The sequence below is a fragment of the Myotis brandtii genome, unplaced genomic scaffold (genome assembly GCF_000412655.1).
Source record: "Myotis brandtii unplaced genomic scaffold, ASM41265v1 scaffold569, whole genome shotgun sequence".
Taxonomy (NCBI): Eukaryota; Metazoa; Chordata; class Mammalia; order Chiroptera; family Vespertilionidae; genus Myotis; species Myotis brandtii.
This window is the reverse complement of record NW_005370127.1, coordinates 1,348,860-1,361,482: the sequence shown is the minus strand read 5'-3', so window position 1 is coordinate 1,361,482 and position 12,623 is coordinate 1,348,860. Positions and strand designations below refer to the sequence as shown.

The window sequence follows — 12,623 nt, the reverse complement described above, 5'->3', positions numbered from 1 at the left end:
TTTTCCCTCTGAATTCCTCAATCTGTTTTGTTTACTCTCAGGCCAGTTTCATATTTTCCCCCAAAGCATTTATTGCCTATTTGTCACTGGAAAACTATATATAATCTACCAATCATTTGTTTGTATCAGAGTAGAATAAAAAATTTGAGGAAATTAAAAAGTTTTAACATGTAGTATTTCTTTGTGATGCATATGTACTAAAGGAAGAATGAATTTCCGTTTATATTTAAATTAACAAAAAGAAAATTAAAACACCTATAATTCCACTATCTGAAGATAATCATTTTTAAACTCTTCCAAAAGATCTTATCTCGTGGTTCTATGTGTTATTTCATACACTGAGAAATATTTCTTTTGAGTTTTTTCTTTTTTTGCACAGCTTTTCTTCTTAATGGAAGATACCTGTCCCTAAAGGGGGGTCATTTTAAAAAAAATATATTTTTAATTGATTTCAGAGAAGAAGGGAGAAGGAGAGATAGAAACATCAATAATGAGAGAGAATCATTGATCGGCTGCCTCCTGCATGGCCCACACGGTGCCCTGACTAGAATTGAACCGTAAATTCCTGGTTCATAGGTCAACACTCAATCACTGAGCCACGCCAGCCTGGTGAAAAGGGGATCATTTAAAACATTTGATTCCCAAGCTCCTTTGTTGAAAAGAAATTTATCTTTAATGAAGTAGATTTGAGTGCAAATGACACTCTTCCTCAACCCTTCTCTTTTCTCCATTCTTCTAGAAATTTTGAGTATTAGATATTATTGTAATCATAATAAACAGATTCATAAAGTATATAAGGTACTCTCACAAGGAATATAAACATTCATATCAGCCCTTTGTGTCTTTCTGCATATGTTTAAATCTCATTATCCTTCTCAAACATGTAAAAATGCTGTTGCCAAACAGACTGCACTTCTCAAAACAGTTGTCATGCTAGACTTTAAAAGTGTCCCATAGCTGGTGAAGAAGCCCTATAGGAGTCTTAAAACTACTCCTCAGGTGTCCTGTTCACATCGTATTCCCTCTCTGCTTTCAAATACTTGATTAAAATTTTTTAACTTACTTTTTCAGACAAAATAAAGTAACTTTGAATTAACAAGGTCTAGGACCATATTAGCAAATTTTCAACTAAATTTCTTTAATTAATTCACATTTGGAATAATTTGAACACACGGTAGTATTGACAGTGGTTCCCTTTGAGAGGCCTCACTTTCTGTACTATTTTAATATTCTAACATGTGTATTATTTTCTGTATTTTATTTTTTAAATGTCCACAGACAATCTGGGCACTGGAATTTTTTATTTTGTTTTCTTATTTAAATAAAATAAAAATTTTAAAGAAAAGGTCTAGTCTGTAATTGCTATTTCTTGCCTCCCATACAGCAAAGCTTATGCTGCACTGTGATGACTACTCCAAAGGTAGAACACTGGCACGCTTCCCGATGGCAAACAAGAAATTATGTGAACTGAGCAATTCTAGGGCATTTCAACACAATCTAAGTTTAATCATTGGTAATGTGTCAAGTGAGGGTAGACAACACATTTTTAAAGCAGCATAAATAAAAATAGTTGATATTTCTCAAGTGCTTACTAAGTGCTGTAAGCACTTTACAAATATTAATGCACAATCTCTAAAATTCTTTTTTTCTATTAGGCAAGTAATTTTTAAAAGTTTATTATCAGGTATAGAAGTGTGTGTGTGTGTGTGTGTGTGTGTGTGTGTGTTTTACAGATGAAGAACTGAGTTTCAGGAAACTACTTAACAGACTATACAACTAATAAATGACAGGGTGGGGGATTCAACCGCAGTTCTGTCTGTTCCAAAACGATCATCTTTTTGCTCACTCCACCATGTTGTCTGTGTAGTGCCTTATACAAGAGAAGCAATGCAATACAACACTGGGCTGCAAGATTTTAAAGATAATGGAAACTTTGGAGTTTTTCAAATTTTATTTCCTTCCATTTAGGGACATATATCATACAAAATATGCATATAACTTTTACATTAGTGACTAAGCCCATTATTTTAATCACATTTTCCTTCAAGTTAATGCTATTTGTCACTGATTCCATAAGTAAGTAAAAAATACTTTTTATCCCTAGCCAGTTTGCTTCAGTAGATAGAGCATCAGCCCACGGACTGAAGGGTCCCAGATTCGATTTCAGTCAAAACCATGTATCTTGGTTGCATGCTCGATCCTCCGGGGCATGTGCAGGAGGCAACCAATCGATGTTTCTCTCACTTCAATGTTTCTCTTCTCTATCTCTCCCTCTCCCTTCCACTGTCTCTAAAAATCAATGGAAAAATATCCTTTGGTGAAGATAAAAAAAAAAACCACAACTTTTTATAAGATGTAAGCAAATTCTCTTAAATCAAATGTGTCTTTGAATGGGTGTCTGACTAGCCTGGGTTTTCTATGTTAAAGACTCATCCTGTGTAATTGTGGCATCAATAGCAGCTGCTGCTTCTCTGCCCAAGACCAACCATGGGGTCTCCAAAGTACCAGAGGCATTAAAAAGAACATCCCCAACCAGAACCTCTCTTTTGAGTAATTTCATTAGGCTTATCTTTGGAGATGGGAGTGATTATCAGCTTACTGTTTGTCCCATTAAATTTTAAGATTCTCTTCTTAAAGTATTGTGCCTCTCCTTCCGTTTTCTAAACTATTATATTCTATAATTTTATTTTTGTATTCTTAATTTTTACAAATGAGTTCACAATATTGGCCATGGGGTTCTAAGTTATACAATTCCACTCTGTATGATGATTTACTTTTACTTCATAAAAGAGCTCTTAGTTTTCAAATATAATAAGGTTTACATTATGACATCTCAGAACTATTACAAGTAGAAGAGTGGTGGTAGGTTTTATAGTTTCATAGTCCTTGCCCTATATTCTTTTCGTATGTTATGAAGTAGCTACACAGCCATTTCACTTGCTTTCAGCTCCTTTAATGGAGGTACAGGAAAAATGAAAAAACACACCCAATATGCATAGAAAATGTCAACATCTATGACTTTTATCCTCATCTTGGCAATCTCACAGAATTAACCTTGATCCCTTAAGCATTTGTGATATTTTGTGAACGCCTGTCACCTGGCTGGGTAGAAATCCCCAAACCCCACCTATAGCTAACTCTTCCAGATTCACCTGCAAAGTAGATGGCATCATTGGTTGAGAATCGTGTAGTCAGGACGCAATGGGGAAGATTTGCCATGGTGTTTTGCAACTTGCCACTGAGATAAGGAACAAACAGGAAAGAATGCAGTCCTAGTGTACCCAAGCATTCACTCATAACAAACACTATTGAGCCCTTTTGTGGTAAACACTAGGTAGGGAGTCAGAAATATAAAGGTGAGGAAGGCTTAGTACCTACCTTCAAGGGGTCACAGTGAACTGGGAAAGCACGCAAGTAAAGGGTGACTTGTGTGTGTTAGAGCCACACAGGAGAGAGCAAGGAGAGGAGTCCTGCCTTCTGCCCTGGGGAGAGTCAGGGAGGGTAACCAAGCCAACTCTCAAGGATTACAAGGGGTTCTCCAGGCAAACAAAGGAGGAGAAATGCTTCAAGCAGAGAAGGTTAAGGGGGCATGGTGCATTTTGGAAATTGCAAGTAGTTCAGTGACAAATTAATGGTGAAGTGAGGGTGTCCTGTGTGGTGAGCCTAAAAGGGAGAGAAGAGTTAGGGGAATCATAGAAAAATGTTAAACCAGATTGTAGCACGGTCCGATTCATAATGTAGAAAGACCCCTTCTGGTTTTCTAAAGATAATAAACTGAAAGACAGTGAACCTGAAGGCAGGAAGACGGGTTTGGAACAGCTATAGGAATCCATGCGATGAACAATGTGGGCTCCCATTGTGGCAGTGGGAATGAGAGGGAAAGGGGTGATGTTTCAGTGGCCAAAGTGAGGGATTCCAAGTGCCAGAGATTTGAGTGAGTGTGATGTAAGCCTTACCTTCAGTGAATTAACAATTAGTTGGGACAACATGTAAGCTATCAACCTTGTTATGCAAAGCTACATTCACAGTAAGGCTATTTCCTCCTATAAGTACTTCTTGTGAGAAATACAGAGGGTTTTTTGTTTTTGTTTTTCTGGGGAAATTTCCAACTGGAAGAATTTTAGTCCCAGTCCTTTTTGATGTGGATAATTAGAAAAGGAAAGAACTTGAGATTCAAAAATACTTAAATGTGGTTGGAAAAGCAGATGGCAGAAAAAGAAAAGTTTTTGCAGTGAAATTTGAAGATGAGGGAAAGGAAATGCAGGCCCCAGAACTGTAGTCTGGCAACTCCTGTGAGAGGGAGGAAAGCCTGAGATGTGTGGGGCCAGCTGACAACATCTGCTTTGGCACAAATGATGCTGGGCAGCAGCATTGAGACTGCACAGTGTCATTCTGGATATTGGTGATCATATTTGAGAAGTGTCAGCCGAGAATAAGTTTCCCCAAATCTTTTTCCATTGCATGCATCCAAATTACTCATCATTTCTGTGACCTTGATGGGACCTAGGTGGCAGAGGGGCACATGTCTAAGTTATAAAGGGAAAGCCATGTGCCTGAATGCAGAGCCAAGCACAGAAAGGAAAAACCCACACACATCCTTGTATGCATTATCATTTGCAGCAAAATTAATTTACCAGCAACATGTGAGACTATAGGGAAGGGAGATTCAGAAGTTTCTAGTAAACAAGGGAGGTTAACTTGGAATAGTAGAACCCATTATTACTAATTTAAAGTGTTTAAAGGGGATTTTCTATTTTCTTTCTTTCGTGTGCTGGTTTTTAAATTTTGTTTTAAATTTAAAAAATTTATGAGGGATTTCATTAATTCACTTATGAACTTGAATTCTTAAGTTTTTATTCTCCCTATCAGGTCATAAATTTGAAAATTGCAAATTACATGAACTCTAGCCTAAGAATGCAAATTTACATGGAAACCCAGAAGAGCGAAAGATTTATTCTGCCCAGAAAGACTATGGGAGAGGGATGCAAGGGTAAATGACATTGTAATTGGGCCTCAAGAATGAGGATTTTATTAAAGAGGCAATAGTAGAAATGCCTGGCAGAAGCATGAAGTAACATGTTCAGGACTAGCAAGTAGCAGTTCGAGGTGGTGAAGGCATAAATTAGCTGATATGTCAGAGGATGGGGTAAGAGCCAAAGGTAGAAACATTTGTTTGGGTTATTCTGTTCAGGCTTCAGTAAACGCAGTTGGACAATCCACCTTAATGTGTACCAGAGAATAGATTTAAAACATTAGGAATGAGTGAGGCCTTGTAAAATTGGAGTTGTTCTTTTTCTTCTCAAAGATGGTAGTAATTGGTGAATTTTTTAAAGTTGGTGGAACTATCCTGAAGGGTTCCATTATTCCTATGAAAATTAGTAGTTCTTGTGGTAAGGAAATGTTTTAGGAACTGCTGATAATAGGTATGTCAACAACTTCCAATTACATAATGCCCCTAGAAAGATCCAAATCTTTTTCATGTGTTTCTTTCAAACTCCAGAAATAGTACTGGCAAATGTTCAGAGAAGGCAGAAATTTGCCAGAACATGCGCCTTGAAACCCCAGCTCACCTCTTTATGAAAACAATCTTAGACAAATCTCTTACATGTCATTCAGACTATATTTCTTGACTTTGGTGTCCATATGGCTCATGTTAGAAATTATATGCATGTAAAAAAAAAAAACATACAACTTTTTTTCCTGTCTGTAACTGCTCAAGTGCTATAATTTGACCTGGGTCATGATTTCTATATTCACCATTCTTATAGTTAAAACTTTTACTTCCAGATCTTTGTTAATACTTCCACAAAGGATTAAGAAACATCACAACATATGAATTGAAATACTTCATTTTTTTAAGAAAACATAAATTTATGAATGACATTGAAATTAAAAAGTAGTGCTATTTATAGGCCCTAAATTCTTTCTCTTCTTCTTTAAAATTAAATCCAGACATCATTCCTGCTAGAACTTTAGCAAAGTTAAACAAAACAAGTGACATGTTCTTAAAACCATGGAAAATACCATTGTTGTTTTAATCAAATCAGGTATAACAACTTAAGTCTGGCCAGAGTTGGATGACATCTATATATATAAAAGCCCAGTGACTGAAAGACGGGAATGACCAGAAAGACTAGAACGACTGGTCGCTATGACGCGCACTGAGCAGGCAGGCAGGCAAGCAGTTATGAGTGGGCAGGCAGGCAGGCGAGCGGTTAGAAGCGGGCGATCCCAGATTGCGAGAGCAATGTCTGACTGCCTGCAGGGATCAGGCCTAAACTGGCAGTTGGACATCCCTCGAGGGGTCCCAGATTGCGAGAGGGTGCAGGCTGGGCTGAGGGACCCCCTCCCATCCCATGCACGAATTTCATGCACCGGGCCTCTAGTATTTTAATAATGGAATATAGTATCTTTTGCTAACTGGTTATTAGTTTAGAGTTCTACCCAAGCTAATGTTGATTATGCTTCAAATTCAGAGCTTGCTCATGCATCCAATTTTAATGCTTCCCTTTTCCCCTGACTACTAACTTAGCGAAGGGGAGCGAGTTAGTAGCCATCAAATCTTTCCACAGCTTATTGGGAGAGCTTATTAGTGGAAAATAAGTGAGGAGCTTTGGTTTACATCCATTGGCCTGCCTGGAGCCCACTGGGAAAGTCTGGAAACAACACTTGATGTGACCAAGGAGCTGGATGGAGTCAGTTTGTGCAGCTCCAGGACACCCTGCAAATGTGCTTTCAGTTGTAGTTGTGATTGCCCATACACATCGTCTTATGTGGTACTGGAATAGATTCTATATGGGGTACCTGAAGGTCCTTCTCATACCCTGACTACCAGCTAGTACTATTTTTAGATGGGTCCCAGACAGCCTGTAATTTCTGTGACTATTAAATATTTAGAATGAGTTGGCAAGTTCAAACCAGGTTTCATGACTACTCCTGAAATTGTCAGGGATAGATGCCAAGTAAAGTTACTTTTTGTCAGGTGGATGAAGTGTTTTGCTTTGTTTTTAGCATCTATATGATATATTTATGATTATTAAAGGATATATTAGATCAATCAATTTTAGGCTATATATTAACCTAACAAGCAAAATTCATTTTTATTAAGCAATTCTCCACCTCTTAAGAAACACAGTTAAATTTCAAACTGTTTCTGTTGTCTCCAAAAACTGGAATGTATTTAGAACTTTTTTTTAAAAAGTTAATTAGTAAAGCATGCCTTTCAGGGCACCTATTTCTATTGATAGGTATAGATATTTTCATTTTGGTTGTTTTATTTTCACTCCAGAGCACCAAGGTAATACAACACTGTTGAATCTACCACTGACACTTCCCTTGTCTCCAGTGATCTTCAGGGGCTACTCCACCTCTAAGGAACTGTACAGATCTTCCCCTTGATTTCACAAAGGAAGAAATTAACACTCAGAGAAATTAGCTTACTTTTCCTCTCCAAAGTCTGCATAGATCTTCATTACATTTAATAGAGAGAACATAATAGTAATCCCCTGGCTCCGTGCCCTTCCTACCTCACTTCCAGTAAAACATGGAAATAAGTGGGTGACCAATCAGAATAATTTGAAATGTATTTTAGATGTTAGATACAAAAGTACCCACTTCCTTTTAAGAGATTTGCATAAGATGACATCAACAAATATTATTACTTTTATGTTAAGTATTTCAAAAGGCCAAAGAGCATATTCTACCAGAATGCTTGATTCTGTTATTTTATGCCACAAATGTCTGAACCTTATGTGGTCTTATTAAGCATATGGAAATATTGTGTCAGACTACTCTTACTAAAAATAAAATGGTTTCAAAATGTGAATATGTACTCTTTTAATGATCATCAAACTCATTCCAAGCATGCATTTTTATTTATATCTACATGTGCTTTTTTTAAAAAAAAAAAAAAGAAATTTAACTCTGAGTTATTGTTTGCCTCAACTTACCAAGGAATAAGAACTTTATAATTAATTAAATGAAAAATTGATGGTTCCATTTTAAAAATTCAAAGAATAGATAGTATGATTAAAAATGAAGACTTAAAAATTTGTGGTTTTGAACTTTAGCATTGCCATCTGTGTTTTGGCAAGTCACTTTATTTAAAAGTCATTTTAAATAAAAAGGAATCTAAACACAGACTAACTCCATTAGAAATCAGGATAGCGCTCCCTTCATGAGTACAATGACCAAAGTGGCCCCGAGGGGCTTCCTGGGAGCTGGTGATGCTCTGTTTCTTTGGGTGCTGGTGTGTTCAGGACTAAATGGCACATTTATGTGAATGTTTCTGTATATAATATTTCAATTCAGAGTGAAAAAATTAAGGTGCTAGAGTCTATGAAACTTGTCCTGTACAACTTACAACCATGTGACCGGTAGTATTGTGTACTATTTATTATTTTATTCCAAATTTAAAAGAATATACTGAAAATTTGATAGATTGCTCCTTTTTTTTTGCCTAAATCCTTTCTATACTCTACTAGGAATTTAGATGTTAAATTGCTAAGTATTTTACCAATTCAAGGAAAATATATGTAATTTATTATATTTGTCATTAAGGTAAAAACAGAGTAGGACTTTACCTTCTGAGATTTCAGAAAAGTGGCATCTTTTCTTCTTAAAGTACATTCTAAATATGGTTTTATAGACTCTTAATAACATGTAAAGAACTTTTAAGTTAAGCATTCTTCATATTTATTTGTGTAGTTGATAATAGATGGTGCATTATATTTTCCTGTGACTTAGAAACAAGAAAGAATGTTTACTTTTCAAATCCTCCTTGACAGGTTGCCTCTGCCAGAGCAGACATTCATGGGCTACTGGACCGTGGGCCAGTCAAGAGATGGAATGCAGAAACTGTTGTGTCCTGCAGAAACTCATCATATAGACATAAAGGTTGATATTACTTCCTCATTAAAATATTGAATGTTACAGAGTTTTATATATCTTCACTGGAGAAAATTCATATAAGCTCAGAAATGACTTGTTCTGATGTTATTTTAGAGTAGCTTGAGCTTCTGCGCGAACTCGTAAGTCAGTCTGGCCTCTGAGAGACTCCATGTAGAGAATTGCTAATGGTCAGTAGAATTCCTAAGAGCTAACCTTTATATCTTGTGTGTTATTCTAGGACAGTTACTCCAATATATTTGTAAAAAGGCAAAGGAAAAGAGTATCAATCACTAGTTGCAATGGAAACCCCTCTATTGCAAAATCTAACTCCCTACAAAGATCCTTGGTATTTCAAGCAATAAGAGATTTATTGTAGGGAATTAGATGCTTATGAAATTTTTAGAAAGGACAAAAGGACTTAGTTTCAAGATCAGTGTTTCTGCTTCTGCTACTACCCCTGTTGCTGAGAGCTACACAATAAAGCAGCTCGGCAAACTTTTTCTCTAAAGTATCAGGTAGCAAATATTTTAGGCTTTGTGGCTATACAGATTCTGTCACAACTACTCTACTCTGCCATGGTAGCACAAAAGCAGCCTTAGACAGAACTTTAACAAATGAGTGTGTCTATGTTCCAGTAAAATTTTATTTACAAAAGCAGGCAGTGAATCAGGGTTGACCAGGGTGGTTCATTGATCAATGCTTGGAGGAGAGCATAGAATCTGATGGCTCATTTTAGTCAGAGACTCCTTGTAGACTACAGCTGCAGGAAGACGGCCACTACCTCTTCTGCCTTCCAAATCTCATGCAAGTGCCTTTAATTGGTAGAACTAAATCTCATCCAGAACCCTTGCTGCAGGGACTATGAGAAATCTGGTTTCTAGTCTTCCTGCTCCTGAGATACAGACTATTCTGAAAGGGTGAGGGAGCATGCATGCCACAGTAGTCAATATCTAACCCAAACAATTTTTTTATTAGTTAAGGACTGACTGCATACAAATCATTGAAATTTTAGTTATATCTATATAATTTCCAGGATATCATATCTGAGTACCCAGTACCAATAGCAATAACATTATTAAATTTGTTCCTCTGCTTATGTCACTATTGAATAATATTTTAGCATGTGTGAAATACTCTCCCTTTTTTTAATTATCAGTAAGTTGTTTTTAATTTCAGTTGTTACTGTTTTTTATATTTTATTTCAAAGACCCAGGGTTAGCCATTACATTCTGTATAGTGATGTAATAATCATCTTTGCAGTGGAACTATATCAGGCTCTGATTCATTCATTTACAAATTATTCTCCTGGTTTGGACAGTTCTGAGTCCCAGTACTTGGCATTCAAAGTTGCTCTTGGCTTAGAAAGAAATGAAATAATGAGAAATACTATGGGGTTTTACATCTGGTATATTTTATGAGTAAAAAGAAAATAAAGTGAGAAATTAAATAACAGCACATGTGGAAGCATTTATAAATGCAATCTTATGGTATTATTGTTATAAATGCCATGGCAGTCAATAAAATAAGAAGCGAGATATCAAGATATTGATTATTTGAATGTAAAGTCTGTATTTTGGAAGAACTACAGCTTTTCTACATTTTGGTAACTACCCAAATTTCTTAACTCAGATAAACTACTTTATTATAGGGTCCAGCACTTATAAACATACAGGAGTATCCAATAGAAAGACATGAAGGAAGATCTCAAACCTTCACTGAGGAATGTGCCTCCTGGAAGTTGCCATTGGATGAAATTAACATAATCTGTGACATTGCTACATCACGTGGTATGTCAGTTTTTCTTTTGATTTTTCCTTCCTGCACTGATTTTTTTTAAAGGAAATCAAGAAGTTTATAGACTCCTTAACCGTCATTCGTGGATTGGATAGCAATTATATATAATTTAGAACTAATTTCCTATACCAACCTAACAAAATACTATTGTGGAATCCCTTAAGCACTGCTAAGTTTGTCTGCATATGTCTGTTTCTCATTACAACTATAGCACAAAGTTAAACACACCCAGGCGTGGGCTAAAAATAGAAGGGAAAAATAAAAAGGAGAAACATTGGACTCTTTGGCTGGGATTCCAGTTTTGTGATTGCATGAACCATGAAAGCAGGACTGGAATGATTTGCAGTCATTAAACTTCTCATTGTGAAGAATGACAAATAAAGGATGTGAAATTTTGGCATCTACATTTCTGGACTGTTGCTATTACCTACTGATTCATGCAGTGTGCCCTGGTACCTTTTGGTAGAAGTTTCTCAATTAATGGCAGTTACCAAAGTAATATAAACAAAAGTGAAGGCAGGGGGAAGGAAGAGAGTCTTTAACTTGACTAAGATGGAGATTGTTTAGGCAAAAATTCAGTAGTAAGTCTTGTTCATATAAGTTTTATAGATATTGATTATTCCTAAAAGCAGTTATATTGAATAAAAATGTGTTTTAAAAATGTACAGAGTTTTTTGGTAACAGATTGGTGCTCTTACTAAAATAGTAGAGGCCCAGTGCATGAAAATTCATGCACTTGGGGGAGGGGGGGGTCTTTCAGCCTGGCCTTTGCCCTCTTGCAGTCTAGTACCCCTCAGGGGATCTAGTACCTGGGGGGAGTGGGCCTAAGCTGGCAGTCAGATATCCCTCTGGCAGCCTGGAGGCTCTTGGGGGATGTCTGACTAATGGCTTAGGCCCGCTCCCTGGGAGCAGGCCTAAGCCGTTAGTCAGACATTTTTAGTGCTGCTGCACAGATGGGAAAGGCTCCTGCCACCGCTGCTGCACAGGCCAGCCATGAGGTGGCTTCTGGCTGAGCGGCACTCCCCCAGTGTAAGCGCACTGACCACAAGAGGGCAACTCCTGCATTGAGCGTCTCCCCCCTGGTGGTCAGTGCGCATCATAGTGACTGGTCATTCCTGGTCATTCTGCTGTTAGGGTCAATTTGCATATTACCCTTTTATTATAAAGGATTTTACACTCACTAGTAGAGAGTAAATAGGGACTTTATGGATATAGTTTGAAATTTGGCCCGTGTCTCATATTTCGGACTTGTACATAAGTATACTGTGATCATGTGCCCCATTGCCCATCACTAATCAGTGCATCACTTTTCTCATTAACCCTTGTCACAATGTCACAGTTCTCCACACAGCATTCCAGGCAGCTGCTGCCAGTTAGTCAGAATTGGTCCTTAAAAGATGAACTCTGCCCTAGCTGGTTTGGCTCAGTGGATAGAGTGTCCACCTGTGGACTGATGGGTCCCAGGTTTGATTCCAGCCAGGGGCACGTGCTCCGGTTGCAGGCTCAATCCCCAGGGTGGGGCATGTAGGAGGCAGCCGATCAATGATTCTCTCTCATCATTGATGTTTCTATCTATCTCTCCCTCTCCCTTCCTCTCTGAGATCAATAAATATCCTATATAATAAAAGAGAAATATGCAAATTATCCGTCCCTCTGCTATGCTATAGCCATGCCCATCAGCCACACCTACCAGCCAATCAGGAGCGAGTATGCAAATTAACCCAACTAAGATGGCGGTGGCCACAGAGCGGAGTGAGCAAGAGGCTTGGGTTGCCCCCGGCAATGGAGGAAACCAAGCTTCCCACCTGCCCTGGCCGGCCCTGGACTACACTAAAGGCTACAAAGTTTCAATTATAGAAGATAAATAAATACCAGAAAAAAAAGAAAAAAAGGAGAGGCTGGGAGCTTGGGTCGCCGGGGGGCATGGCCAGCCTGAAAAC

At 37.6% G+C, this 12,623-nt stretch overlaps 1 protein-coding gene across 2 annotated transcripts in view; it reads left to right on the top strand.

Moving 5' to 3' along the window:
* VWA8 (von Willebrand factor A domain containing 8) overlaps positions 1-12,623 on the top strand; it is a 389,233-nt gene that overhangs the window by 212,177 nt on the left and 164,433 nt on the right. For both annotated transcript variants that reach the window (XM_014549735.1, XM_005878642.2), the window contains exons 27-28: positions 8,787-8,895; positions 10,538-10,676. In XM_014549735.1, the coding sequence (XP_014405221.1) occupies positions 8,787-8,895; positions 10,538-10,676 (248 nt within the window). The remainder of the gene's footprint in view (positions 1-8,786; positions 8,896-10,537; positions 10,677-12,623) is intronic.